At 46.1% G+C, this 13,937-nt stretch overlaps 1 protein-coding gene across 3 annotated transcripts in view; it reads right to left on the bottom strand.

Moving 5' to 3' along the window:
- LOC105933187 (serine/threonine-protein kinase SIK3 homolog) overlaps positions 1–13,937 on the bottom strand; it is a 46,805-nt gene that overhangs the window by 11,220 nt on the left and 21,648 nt on the right. Inside the window, exons 4-17 of one of the 3 annotated variants that reach the window (XM_036150291.1) lie at positions 12,190–12,351; positions 11,918–12,042; positions 11,706–11,829; positions 11,095–11,213; positions 10,875–10,985; positions 10,650–10,784; positions 9,066–9,146; positions 8,478–8,587; positions 7,167–7,323; positions 6,898–7,047; positions 6,740–6,813; positions 5,748–5,882; positions 2,755–2,896; positions 366–485 (exon numbers count right to left, since the gene is read on the bottom strand). In XM_036150291.1, coding sequence (XP_036006184.1) covers positions 366–485; positions 2,755–2,896; positions 5,748–5,882; positions 6,740–6,813; positions 6,898–7,047; positions 7,167–7,323; positions 8,478–8,587; positions 9,066–9,146; positions 10,650–10,784; positions 10,875–10,985; positions 11,095–11,213; positions 11,706–11,829; positions 11,918–12,042; positions 12,190–12,351 — 1,745 coding nt within the window. The remainder of the gene's footprint in view (positions 1–365; positions 486–2,754; positions 2,897–5,747; positions 5,883–6,739; positions 6,814–6,897; positions 7,048–7,166; positions 7,324–8,477; positions 8,588–9,065; positions 9,147–10,649; positions 10,785–10,874; positions 10,986–11,094; positions 11,214–11,705; positions 11,830–11,917; positions 12,043–12,189; positions 12,352–13,937) is intronic. The other 2 variants (XM_036150292.1, XM_036150293.1) reach the window with 2 other exon arrangements.

The raw sequence follows: 13,937 nt of genomic DNA, 5'->3' as shown, positions 1-13,937 counted from the left end.
TTCAGAAATCCCAAGGCCCGTCACCGCCTCTGTCAATCAGAGCAAAGAAGCGGTGCTGTGATCTGCATCCTGAGAACAACTTCAACCCTACGTTCTCCCCTCTTTTATTTCCATACACAAAGGACAATGAAAGGCTTCCAAATCATGACGTTCACAGCGACTCTGACCAAGGCGAGTGGTTTTAGGACAGCAACAGCTGCTGGGCACATGAAAGCCAGCGTTAGCAGACAAAACACGGCCGTTTATCACACCTCAGCCAGCGATAAAGCGTTTGAAATACCCCTCCAGGTGGCCTTTTGGCTTTCCTGCAGCGTCTTGGTGTGTTTTGTGAACCCGCTGGCAACTTCAACGCGAGCGACGGGTACCTGGATTTGCTGGTGAAGGATTTGTTGCTCTTGCTGGTAGAGGATGTGCTGCTGCTGGGTGTGCTCCAGGAAGCGTTCATCCTGCTGGGCAGCATACTTCTTCTGGAGCTGCTCGCACTCCTAGGTGAAACGAAGACGTGACAAACATTTGCTATTGATGCCAGCAGGCACAGCGGTTGCACTCGACTCCACAGAGGTATGCGTTGACCCTGACGAACCGCTCCCAGACCAGTTTGATAAGGTTCTGCTACGTGGAAACGGCAGCAAAAAAGTTAAAATTAAGAGTCGGCTTTGTCCAGTCATAGTTTCTGATGCGACGCTATTTTATCAGCTTGTCAACCTAAGGGTGGTAAAAGTCAAACTAAACTATTATCTGGGGGTTCCTACTTCTCTAAACTACTTTTATTGTGCTGCAACTTTCGTGCAACGCATCAAAAGAACCCCCTAGACCTGCTGTAAAGCCAATCTATGCTGCACTTCCCTACAATCTGCATCACCACCCGCCTCCTCCTGTTGGTTAGAGGAAGGAGTTAACGTAACCCTGTCCTCTAGCCCCATTAACCCCGAGGACACCTGAGTAATGATAATCCCAGCGCATCAGCGCCGGCCTAAGGTGGAGCACCTGCTGCCAACATGATGATTATCCCCTTTCCCTGCCCCGCGCCGCCGAGAGCTAATCCAACCGCAGGTTCGCTGCGGATGATGTGATGTCTCAAATAGCAGCTTGTGGGTTTTCCCGGGTCAGGGCCTCGGTCGGATCTAATCTTTCCAAACACTGCTGAACGCGTCACATTCCCAACAAGGCTCCCAGTAGTTTTACAGAGCGGGAGAAGAGAAGAAAACCATCAGACGGGAAGGATCCCGCTGAATGATCAGCCTCTGTGGACGCTAAAGCTTCTTTCAGGAAATGTCACCCTGTAATAAAACGACTCTGTTCTATTCCTCAAATTAACCCCAGTGTGAGCCTCGGCGTATCATACATTAAAAAAACATTATTCTCTATGATACATCTACAGCTCCTCTTGCTGTTGTGTGTGGCGATGACTGATTCGCTTCCTTTGGAACAAGTGACCAGCATCAGGGTTAGAAACACCTTTACTGAATCCCTGGTGCAGATCACACAGCATGCTATTATATTTCTTTCCTTATGCTAGCAGAGTTGAAAAAAAACAAACAACAAAAACTCACACTTATGGCCTTATTTAGCGTCTCGTAAAAGTATTTACACCCACTTTTTTCACTCGATCCAAGCAGAGCCTTGAATGCATTTTATTGGGATTTTATGTGGCAGGCCAACTAAGGCTAGTGCTCAGCTGTGAAGTGGAAGGAGAACAACACAGACGGTTTTCCGTTTCGTTCTAACAAATTAAATATAAAAGGCGTGAGTTTCAGTCATCCACAGCTCAGGTGGGGGAGAGTGTTGACAGAACAGCACTGGCTCATCCCCATGAACCCACCATCATGTTACAAGGGACAACCGATGGGAAGTCAGATAGAGCTAGAAACGGTTCAGACTGAAGTCTGGAGCCGGAGCTCACCTGAATGACTCCAAACTGAGAGACGGAGCAACAGCATGTAATAAAAGAGCAACAGATTCAAATTCCTGTCCCTAGATCAGGGGTGTCCAAACGTTTTGCACCAAGGGAGCCAAAAGTGTTAAGTAATACTCAGGGGCCATAACGTAAAAATAAAAGAAAATTGATAAATCTTTTTTTACCTGCTCAACAATAAACTAAACTTACAATATTTCAATGAAATAAGTTAATTGATCTGATATCTGTAGAAAACAAATCTGTAAATTCTTGTTGATTTAATTAATAAAAAAAAAAAATAAAAGGTTCTTGCATGTTTGCCTGGTTAAATATTTGTGGTGCTATGAACTATTACTTTAAACCAAACAAAAAAAAAAAAAAAAAAAACAATTTATTTAGGCCATTTTTGAATTGTGATTGAGGACCGCTCAAAATGATTGCTTATGCACAGCATAAGCAATGCAAACTTTTCAGGTTTCTATTTGCAAAGAACCGAAAAACGCCACCGCCTTTTCCTTCCATTTCACAATTATGCACTACTTTGCGTTGGTCTATCACTTAAATATCTCTGTAGAATACACTAAAAGTTGTTGTTATATCAATACTTCATCAAAGCACTGTTTGAAATTTTAAATACCTGCCTTAAATTAACCAAAGAAAAGAATATCTATGCCTCCAACAAGACGTACGACGTGACAAACAAAAAACAACAAAAAAGCAGAGAACTTACAAAAAAGAAAATTTACTCATAAACAGCAATTCCTTCATTTTTAACGGAAACAAACTTACTGTACACTCAGTTTTGCTTAACAGACCCCCCCCCCCCCCCCCAAAAAAAATGAAGTCACATGACGCACCTGCTTGAGCTGCTTAATGAGGCTGCTGTTCTCCAGATGAGCCTTGAAGGCCTGGATGGAAGCGGCGCCGTCAGAGAAGCGTCTGACAGGAGAGAAGCGCTCCATGGGGAGATGCAGGGTGTTACAGTCCTTATAGGTGGATCTAGAAAAGGTGGGGTGGGTGGGGTGGGGGGGGCCACAGGGGAGCGCACGCACAAACAGGTGCACACGTATACACACACGTCCACGTGAAGGGTGACACAGACATGACACGTGACACAGGCACGCACGCACGGACACATTCGGTCAGAGACACAGAAACAGACATGTAAGATCTTCAAACCTTCGCCTCTCACAGTCATGATGATGCAGTAAAAATGTGCAAAAAAAAAAAAAAAAAATAGATATAAAGGGCTTCAAAATCCCCCAAAACCCATAAGATTTAAAAACAAATCCAGTGAGAGCTTCGGTGTAAATGATCTCTGTTGTCATGCAGATAGTGACCGGTGAGGGTTTGTAATATTAAACACCGAGCACTGTTCTGTTTTTATTAATGAGCAACGGACACGCTGAGGGAGTATTAAACTACAGGATAATTCATCAAAACTCCACGTTGCCAGATGCAGTGCCATATATAAAGATTCACAGACAGAAATGTATCATCCGTGTTTATAAAAAAAAGCTAAACTGGAAGAAAACTACTTCAAATAATAAAAGGAACCACACGAACGGGTTTGATAAACAGAGATGTTCCTCTCAGCTGAGGTTCTACTCAGTCTGTTAACTCCTGGGTGAGAACCTGACCAATGACGAAAAAACAAGACTGTCGTAGGAAGACCAAACATGTCTTCAGCTTTTTCTCACTAGACTCCACATCCTCCGAGCTTGCTCCGTTTCGTTCAAGTCCGACCGACCGACGAAGCAGTGACGTTAATTAACGAGAACCGCTCCATGTTCTCCGTGACTACTCCGAACGTCGATCGGCGTCAAAATACGGAACAAGTCTGATTTTCTGTGTTTGCGGTCCGTCTGGCTCAAGCTCCGCAACCCCAATCATAGTAAACAGGAAAAAAGGACGTCAACAGCCTCCGGTTTGTCAACGTTTAACAGTGAAAAAGAGATCGGTAACAGCAAATTAAATAATTTTTTTTAATATTCACAATAAATTTAAATGTTTTATTTAAATGTCGGATGCAAATCATTCTTTCTGCATTAAATGAGGAAGCCGATTTGTCATTTTAACATTTAATCTTCTTTAAATAGATCTGCTTTTTGCTTGTAAAGGAACTAAGGAACTTCGTAGCGGACTCAGACGGAGTAACCGCGGATGCAGGAGGCGTTGCTTTTCACCGACTCACGGAGGCGGTCAGGAACGGCGTGGACGCCTACAGGAGCGTAGGGTGTGGATTTACGGGGTTTAGGATGCATTAATTAAATCGTCTGGTGGTCCAAATCAGCAGACCTTCAGCGGAACCGGTGACCGTCTTGTTGGAAACGTAAAACATTTTCCAGTCAGTGAATGCACCGTCAAAAGGCACCAACAGCTTGCTTTGACAATAACACTCTTCGGTGTGGATGTTGCTGCTAAGGGAAGAGGACTCAAACCGAGGTATTTACATCAGTGAGGTGGTTGAAACAAAATTAAGAGGAATGTGGACTAAAAAGGCCATTTTATGCCGAGATATTGGGCTGTTCATTTCAGGTTTAACTGAGAGGGTTCAGCACATTAACATGAAGTGGTATTGTTTTAAAGAAAATCTGCGCTTTTATTTTTCTGAGCTTAACCTACCCCTGTGATAGAATTTGCTCACATTTTGGTTAACTTCAGGAGCTCTCAGAGCCGAGGTGGTAAAGGTCTACATCTCTCAGGGTAGGACTCTACAACCCGAGCTTCTTCAGGATATCCACAGTGGCTCTTAATAAGTTTGGCCCCCGGAAAGGAAACACAACTGAGCTGTGGTTTTGAATTTACTGCTAATAAAAAGGCCAAACATTTTCTGTTTCCACATCTGCATCGAATTTTTCACAACAGAACGACGCTAAATGGCACAAGAGAGATTTTCCTTTTTGTTCAGACGTCAAATAAAAAATAGTTTTTTTTAGTAGGCAGCAAACTACATTCGATACTTTTCTAAATTTATTTTTTCAAGAATAATGTTTCACTCAAAAATCTTTAAACTAAGAGTTTGAAATGGTCCCAGTCCTAAAGATGCCTCTCTGGATGGTAGAAGTCGGCTGCCCCTGCTATAGGAAATCCATACTGTGACCAGGACACTAGCGGGTTTGCAGTAGTTCTGCTTCTCTTACTAAACGGACCAATCAGTGGGAGGAGTGCCATGTGCTGCTGCTCCTTCCTGCCAATAAATAGTTAAATGAACAAAATGAAACCAGATTTGCATAAGTCCCCCCCCCCCAGGCAGCGTCACAGACGAGCTGCAACAAGAATCGTTGCAGCTGGCGGTGTGGGATTCAGGTAAGGGTCATTTACAGTTTCAATTGCTTTTATTGTTATAGCCATTTAGCTAGCATCTAAGCAGCCTGCTCCTCACAATTTGTAAAACAAATTGTTGCTAATCGCTGATTTAAGAAGCTAAACGGAGCTAAAAATATTAGCCCATACTCATTTCCGTCAAAACGGAAAGCTTTTCTGTCTCGCGCCCGCCGTGACGCTGCTTCTGCTCTTTAACGTGAAGAATTGACCGCGAACAGCTAGGAGGCTACGAAAGATATTTTAAATGCTGTGGGTTTCGGTTTTAAAAGAGAAATCAGAATCAGCTAAAAAAGAAAAAAAAATGAAAATCATGGAGTCAAAGCTTTTCCGATAACCAGAGATGAGCGGTGCATCTCTACCCATCCACCCTGGAAGGAGCGCCTGCTTCACCTGGCGCTTCCTCCTTCCTGTGAGTGAGCGCTAAGCGGAGTGAGGCTGCATGTGTGTGCGTGTGTGAATGGGACTCTGTGCGTGGCAGTGTGTTGGTGCGTATACACAGGTCAGAGTGGGCGTGTCCCCTCACCGGGCGTATGTGTCAGGCACCCAGCCGCCCCTCTGGCGGGGGCCCTGGGGCCGCTGTGACTCTGTCGAGGGCTCGCCATGCGATGTGCTTGGGAGCACGTGCGTCGTGTGCCGCTTGGAGCGGTTCGCCAGGTACCTGGGCCGCAGGAAGGGGGGGAGGAGGACGGGGGGGTGAGGGTGGGAGACAGGAAGCAGCGCTGGTCAGCTCTCTGTCCTCATTGGCTAACAGGGATGGGTGGGAGGCCCGGCCCTTCCCACCTCGGCCAATAGGTGCCATCATTCATATCATCTTAGCCAATCAGAAAACATCAAATAAAATGACACCACAGATGGATGTTAAGGCTTTATGGGATTCGGCAACCACCCAGCTTCCAATTAAAGGAGTGGGCCGGTTGCCTTCCTTTTTTTTTTTTTTTTTTTTTTTTTTTTTTTGCGGTCGCCGCTTTGGCAAGCTTCAGAGTTAGCAAAGCTGTGTGAGAAAGGGTGAAAAAAAAAAGTCCACAGAGTAATTTGGCACTTACGCAGATGAGAAAGATAAAGAAGCTCTGGGTCAGAGAGTTTGAGAGAACGGATGGCAGAATCGCTTCGGGGATGGTGGCGGAAGGCACTTGCGCGATGGAGAAAGAGGAAAAGATGGGATAAGCACCACAGCACAGTGGCCACCTCCCGAGGGGGGGGGGGGGGGAGAAATTAAGCAGAGCAGCCTGAAGGCACTCACTCCCAGCAACCCAGGACACCGGCAAAGAGCGTAGAACATGCAGTCTGAAGAGGAGCGGCTGAAAACCTTGGTAGGGCCTAGAACTCCCATCTGATATCCCATCCTGTGTAAGTTTTTTTTTTTTTTTTTTTATCTTAACTAAGACTAAATATCATTTCCAGACGGCCTACGTCCCTACTAATGATCTAGCGTCTCGAAGGCCGTGAGATTTCAGCATTTCCCTGTTCAGACAGCATCTCTATAACGAACACAAAACCCCCGTCACCATGGGTTACCTCTGCACTGCCTCCTGGTCCGGCTCTCCGTCTGACCCCTCCTCGTCCACTGGAGCTACAGCGGTATTGGGATGCTGAGAGGGGCAAAGGGTTTAAATGGTCAAAGCCAGTTCGGCACGGGAGCAGACACAAACGAGAAAAGAAACGCGGAGCCTCACCGGGCTGGCGACCAGCGGCGAGGGCCCTCGAGGCCTCTTCAGGAGCTGAGCGTGTAGCTGGATGTTGGCCCCTCCGTCGGAAGCTCTTCGACCCAGGGGGCCCATGCCGTTGAGCAGCTGCAGGGTAGGCGGCTGCAGCAGCGATTGCTCCTGCGGCGTCGGCAACGCAGATTACAGGAGGGAATTAATCACGACGGTTTCCACAGATTCCAACAACGACAAATAATTTAAAAAAAGGAAGAATTCAGCCCCGACCCCAGTAGTCGTACCTTGTACTCCAGCTGCTGTGTAGGCTGCAGGCTCTGTGTGGGCATGAGCGTGTGCATTTGGGCCATGGTGGGGGCGAGTTGGGGGAAGGGGGGCTGGGGGATTACGCCGCGAGGGAAACCCGGTGGAAGCTTTTGGAGTTCCTCCTGCATCTCCGTCCTGTGATGGAAAGCAGGGAGATCGTCAGAGCTCAGGCCGCAGACGTCAAACCCAAACTCACCCAGGCGTCATCAGAACATTCACCGGGTTACCGCTGAAAAGCTGGAAGGTTTTGTTTTTGATTTATTCGGGTTGTTTCTTTCAGCGTCATCTGACAGCAGTGGCAAAAAAACAGGTTTCCTTAAAACCCGGTAAATGAGAGACCAGAACTGACACCTCCACAGCCCAAAGATGTGATTTAAAAAAAAAGCATTCACGCCACCTGAACTACTTCACTTTTTAATGTATTTTAATAGGACTTCCTCTTAAAAACAAAGCCGTGGATAATGGTGAAGTACCTGAAAAGTGGGACGAACCATCTTTGGCTCCAATTAAGCATCTGTCCCGACTGAAATCACTTGCAATCCCAGTGGGTTTAGGCCTGGACTTCTACTGGGTCATTCCTCCTCACAAATAAGCTTTGATCTAAACCAAATCAGTGGCTACGTTTACATGGACTAAAGTAATTGGAATAAACAAGCCAATCGGAATGAAATTGTAATCCGAATGATAGGGGTGGTTTATGCCGTTTGCATATAAACGTGCATATAAACGCACATTAAGATCTGATTGATTGACTCTGTCCATTATAAACGGTACAATCCAGTTATGTAATCCCAATACATTTTAATCCGATCGTGAGATTTTGTGCACGTGAACATAGCTCTGACATTTTGGTCAGGTTGTTACAGGTTTTCCTCTAGGATTACCCTGCACCAGCTATATCCATCTTCCCATCAACTCTGCCCAGCCTCCATTTCTCTGCTAAACACCAGCATCCGCCCTCCGCATTAGGACTTCAGAGAGCAGCTGGAATAATGCTGGGAATAAATTACAAGTCTGCACGCGCGCTACGGTTCAATTTGGAGGCGTCAAAGTAACGGGTGGCTGAGTGCAACTGCAGGCCACACTTTTCAGATCTTCATTTGCAAATACATTTTTTTTCTTATCTACCATTTTCCGCTTCGCATGGCTGTACTGCATCGTTCTGGTCCGTCACATACCACTCACAGACGTTTTTGATCGTAACGGGATACAAGTTCAAGAGGTCTAAGAACCCCTAAACACAGTTTTAGACACGTAGAGAGGGACTGAAAGGTTGCTTGACACGTTACCTTTGGTCTGGTACCCCCACAGTGTGCCGCCTCATCGAAAGGTAGCGAGCCATGGCCTCCGGAGACGGCTCCTCCCCTTCGTCGCTGTCCAGGGCCATGTTGCCATCAGGCTTAACACACACACACACACACACACACAGATTTATATATTAGGAATCTACTTTTGTTGCCAAGGTGGCTCAAGTATAGCGGAAAAACAAAGTGAAATGAATTCCAGTTTATCTCCATGAAATATCTTGTGAGTCTTGCGTTAAAAGCCTCTGCTGCATTGCAGCAAAAAGGCAACACTCTCTCCCGGTTCGGCGCTTGTGAGTCAGAGCTTCTCCGTGTTATGTCTGAGCGTGCGTACATGTGTGATTGTGACTGATAACAGTCTGGGAGGAGGGTCTGAGTCAACACAGACGTAGTAAACAGAAGCAGCGGCGGCGGCACAAAGACTTGACAGGAAAGTCCGCTGCTCTTCAGGTTCAACTTCGAGAAAGTAAAAGTGCTTTCATCTCGGCCCCCTTTAGGCTTACTTCACAAGCACACTGTTCTAGCTGAGACACAACACAGCGACAACCCACCAACAGCTCATAGCTGACTCACCTCTACGATTTGGTTCTCTGGGTTGATGAGCTGGACATGGGGCACGGTCATGCTAACGGGATTACCTTGTTGGTCTGTCTGCTGGCCATGGAGACACACACACACACACACACACACACACACACACACACAAAGGTTAGGTGGAGGATTGTGCAGCTTTCATTGCAATCTTCTTAGAGCACCGGGATTGACAGATGTGGGTTAAAACCGAGGGACTCCATCCAGTGGTAAAACATGACTACCCTAAGATGAAGTCATGTGAAACCCTGTCGTCTTCTGGACAAGACAACAAGCACATTTCTGCTTAACTCAACATCAGAGAAATAAGTGTTCCCGCACACTTCTCTGAGCTAACGACCCATCTTTCCAGGACTTTCCGTCTGTTTTGGCCTTAATGCACGGAGTAGAAACACAAAACGAATAACACCCAGACCAAACTCTGTACTTTTCCAGACCCCCATTAGCTCGCTGTTCCTATTTCAATAAAACAGTAGCACACGTTTTATACCTAAAACGAAACCCAACCGTGCGATTTAAATATCCACAAAGTGAACACGGATTACTTGATCACTTTTGTGACTAATAAAAGGTTCCTCTAAAAACAACTGCACATGTTGGCTGCGCTGTAAAGCAACGAGTGGCGGCGAGAGGAAACCAAAGCGCTTCGGGTCTCGTGAAGGAGCGTCTTCCTGAGCCCCTGATCGTCATGGTAACAAAACCTGAAATCTGGGGGGGAGAGAACTGCCTGCAAGGAGCCCAGCCTCCACCCCTACAGCAAATCCTTTAATGCATTTTATCCACGTTATAATCAGCCAACCAAAGGCTTGCTAGAATTCAGCCTCAACTAAAACTAAATCCCTGTTTTGTTTTTAATTAACCCTCGTGGCTTAAGAAGCATGACTTTGCTTCAAAGATAAAACGCATGCTCTGTCCATCATACCTCCAAGTACTTACAACTATGCCTTCAAGCTTATAATTAAGAATGACTTGGATGCTTTTTTTTTTTTTAAATATTCGGTTTGCAGGTACCAAAAAAAAATCTCCTTAGATAGCGAATGTTATAGCCAACGATAACTAAAGACCGCATAGGTAAATCTGTACAGCTTGTATTTCTGCAGGTCAGTAAACGTGTTTCATCATCAGCATCAGAGCTGAAGTCGTGCTGCAGAAACGTAATAGTTAGGAGCTTCCTATCAGACTGAAATACATTCCTGCTTTGTTCCGCTACAACTGGAGCAAAAATCTGCAGCTTTCCTCTCTGGTGCTAAACATTCTTGAAGTAAACTTAGCGGCACTGCAGGTCACACCTCTTCATCCTCTCCATGAATGCAGCCCGCCGCTTCTGGGAGGGAAGGTGTGACGAGGATCTGCGCTTCCTTTAGCACCAAATCCATTTGTGAAATTTGTATTTAGAGAGAAAAGGCATGAAACGCCAGAGCTGCCGACGTGTTAGAACAACTGTTGTAGTATAGGTTTGCGCCGTAAATGCAGCGCATATGGGGAGAGAGACGAACCTCGCTCCAGTCGGCAAGTTGAAAAAATTAAATAAAAATAACACAGACGGAGAGAGAGAATATGTTTCACCTGAACGGCGTTGAGAGGGTAGCTGATGGAGCGGGGCGGAGGCGGTGCCACGCGCAACGTCTTGTGTTTCTTGAGGCGTTCGGCGAGCAGACTGTAGATGGCGCTGTAGTGATCGTATGCGTCCGTTTGCAGGGACTGGAGGGGAAAACAGAGCAAACGAATAAACCCGCTGTGTGCGAGTGGAGTCTGACGGGCACGCAGCGGCACAGGGGAGCTGTGTCCAACCTGAATTGTGCGTTCTCGGTCCAGCTCCATCTCAGACATGGTCATCAGCACCTGCTCGTTGATGAGCTCGATCTCTCGCTCCGTCTTCACCTGCTCACACTCCGCTATCAACTGAAAGGAAAGGCGTGAAGCTTAATGAGCTTTTTTTTCTGGGTCAAAGAAAATTTTTTTTTTGGGAAGGGGGACAATCAAGACTAAGTGTTTTTATTTAGGGTCTCACCCTGTCAAAGTCTGGGTCTGGGTCTCCTTGTCTCATCCACTTGTTCTTGCAGATCTGCTCCATACTCAACCGTCTGCTGGGCTCCAGAACTAACATGTGTCTGATTAAGTACTCACAGTCTGCAACGACACACAAACAAAAGACGCGATCGTTCGAGGAGCGCATCTTTCACTGGAAGCACGGCTCTAGGCCAGCTGGCCGCCCAGAGACGGGAATTTGGGCCAATTGAGCTCAAGCTTAGCCAGACTGGACGGAGAGCGACTCTGAAGATCCATTTTCAAGTTTCGTGACGGATCTTGCGATGGAAGGAGGTCTTGACTTTGACTAGACCGTTCAGTTGAAAGGGGGCTAAACTGAAAATGCGTGCTAAACATCTGAAAACCAGGGATCTTGTCGCTTCCATCTCAGTCAAGCTCGGCCTTAGGTTGCTCTATAAACATAAAATCCCACTAAAATACAACAAAGTTAGTGTTTGGGGGTGTGGGGGAGGTGAATACTTTGGCACAACAGTGCATCTTGTGACGGAGTTTCACCGATGAGACAAACATTGTGTGCGCTTTCCTTTTTTCCCCCCCCCCACACCCAGTCCCCGGGTGGAAATAAATCCCTACCTGTGGACATGAAGAAAGGGATGCGGAACTTTCCACTGAGGACGCGCGCTCGCAGGTTTTGCAGAGTGCTGCCGTCGAAGGGTAAGGCGCCACACACCAGCACGTATAGCACCACGCCGAGGCTCTACGGGGCGAATAGAGGCAGAACAATGAGCACAAACACGCCGCTTCTGGATAATCCCCCACAGCCACGGCGCGGCCGACGCTCTTACCCATATGTCTACTTTGGGTCCGTCGTACTCTTTGCCCTCGAAAAGCTCCGGAGCAGCATAAGGAGGGCTGCCGCACCACGTCTTCAGCAGCTGGCCTCGAGAAAACATGTTGCTGAAGCCAAAATCTGTTCGCAGAGCGAGGGGGGTGGGAGGAATCATAAAAATCATAGCACTCGTCTGGAAGGGAGGCACTTATTAAAAACAGGAAAAGCATCCAAAAGAACATGCCGACGCGCGCTTGCCAAGAAAGCCCTTCGCGGGAATACACCGACCTGCGATTTTAATGTTCAGGTTGTGGTCCAGCAGCAGATTCTCTGCCTTCAGGTCCCTGTGGACGATGCTGCGGCAGTGGCAGAAGTGGACCGCCGCCACGATCTGCTTGAACTTCTTCCTGGCGTCCTTCTCCGCCATGCGCCCGTGGGCCACCAGGTGGTCTGTTGAAAAACCAGACGGTTTTGGACACAATAAGCGCAACGCATCTGCTGCCGTCACGGAAAAAACAAGAAATAAAACGATAAAACAGAGAGGGAGAGAAAAAAAAAGGGGGATTTAGCTCAGAGGTTTGATGCGTAATGAAGAAATATCTTGGACTAACACAGTCAGGAAGGCAGATGAATCCAGCTTTTAAAATACGATGCAAAAAACGAGGCCAAGCTAAATCAAAATTTAACAAATCCCTCTAGTCGACAGGGACTCAAAAGGTTAAGTGTTGTCCAGATCAAACAAATCCATGCACTTTAATATCTGATCATCAGAAACCTTTGGGTGCTAAAATCTGTCCATGCTGTTCTGCAACAATCAGGTCAGATCCCAAAATGCAAAGGAGGAAACCTAAAACACAACTCCTAACAAACGTACAGACAGCCACTGATTCCTGGCTTCAATCTGAGGTTAAAAAGCCATTTCCAGAATATTTGGCATGAACATGGTTCTTTATATTTTTTTTTAACCAAACTTAAAAAACAAACACTTAAGGTATTTGCTGATCTAGGCAGACACCTTGTGTGCTTTTAAGACTGAGCTTAAAACTTTCCTTTTTGACAAAGCTTATAGTCATAGTGGCTTAGGTTACCCTGAGCTACCTCTGTATTCATGCTGCTATAGGCTTAGGCTGCTGGAGGACATCAGGGTCTATATTTCTCATTCTGCTGACTTCTCCTACTGTTCTCCAATTTGTATTGTTTGTTGTTATTTATGTTTTTTACTTTTTGTTCTCTGTCATTTTTCTCTTCATAGTAGGTACACCTGATCTGACGTTCTGTTAGCTGTGACATCATCCAGGGAAGACGGCTCACCCGCTACTACCATCTAATGTAGAACAGATTACTGGATCAATGTGTGCTTCTGTGCTTGTTGTGTCTCTGCTCTGTCTTCTCTAACCTCAAGTCAGTCGAGGCAGATGACCGTTCATACTGAGCCAGGTTCTGGTTCTGCTGGAGGTTTTCCTTCCTGTTAATGGGGAGTTTTTCTTCCCACTGTCGCTTCATGCTTGCTCAGTATGAGGGATTGCAGCAAAGCCATGGACAATGCAGACGACTCTCCCTGTGGCTCTACGCTCTTTCAGGGGAAGTGAATGCTGCTTGTAAAGACTTGATGCAACCTAATCTAAAGGAAACCTTTTGACCACTCTGTATGATTAGATTTAATTTGACTTTGTAAAGTAAATTGTTTTTACTTGTACAGCTCTTTATCAAGTCTGACGACCCCCAAGGCGCTTTACACTACAGTCAGTCATTCACCCATTCATGCACACATTCACACCCTGGCGGTGGTGACCTATGTTAGTAGCCACAGCTGTGAATTGAGGCTGTAAAAAATAAAACTGAATTGAATTTCTGCGTTTTCTGCTTTATATTCATGGTAACTTTGTTACAGCTCATGTATTCCAGTTCAAATTAAGTTGTATTCGAATCATGTTAGGCTATAAATTGTGCAACCTTGAAAACAAAAGAGGCTGCTGCTATTTGATGAGCTTATTTTATTATTTGATTTATTACTGAATTTGAATCGGCCCTGCTAA

Source organism: Fundulus heteroclitus, chromosome 18 (assembly GCF_011125445.2).
Source record: "Fundulus heteroclitus isolate FHET01 chromosome 18, MU-UCD_Fhet_4.1, whole genome shotgun sequence".
Classification (NCBI taxonomy): Eukaryota; Metazoa; Chordata; class Actinopteri; order Cyprinodontiformes; family Fundulidae; genus Fundulus; species Fundulus heteroclitus.
Note: the sequence above shows the minus strand (reverse complement) of the source record. Positions and strands in the feature narration are given on the sequence as shown.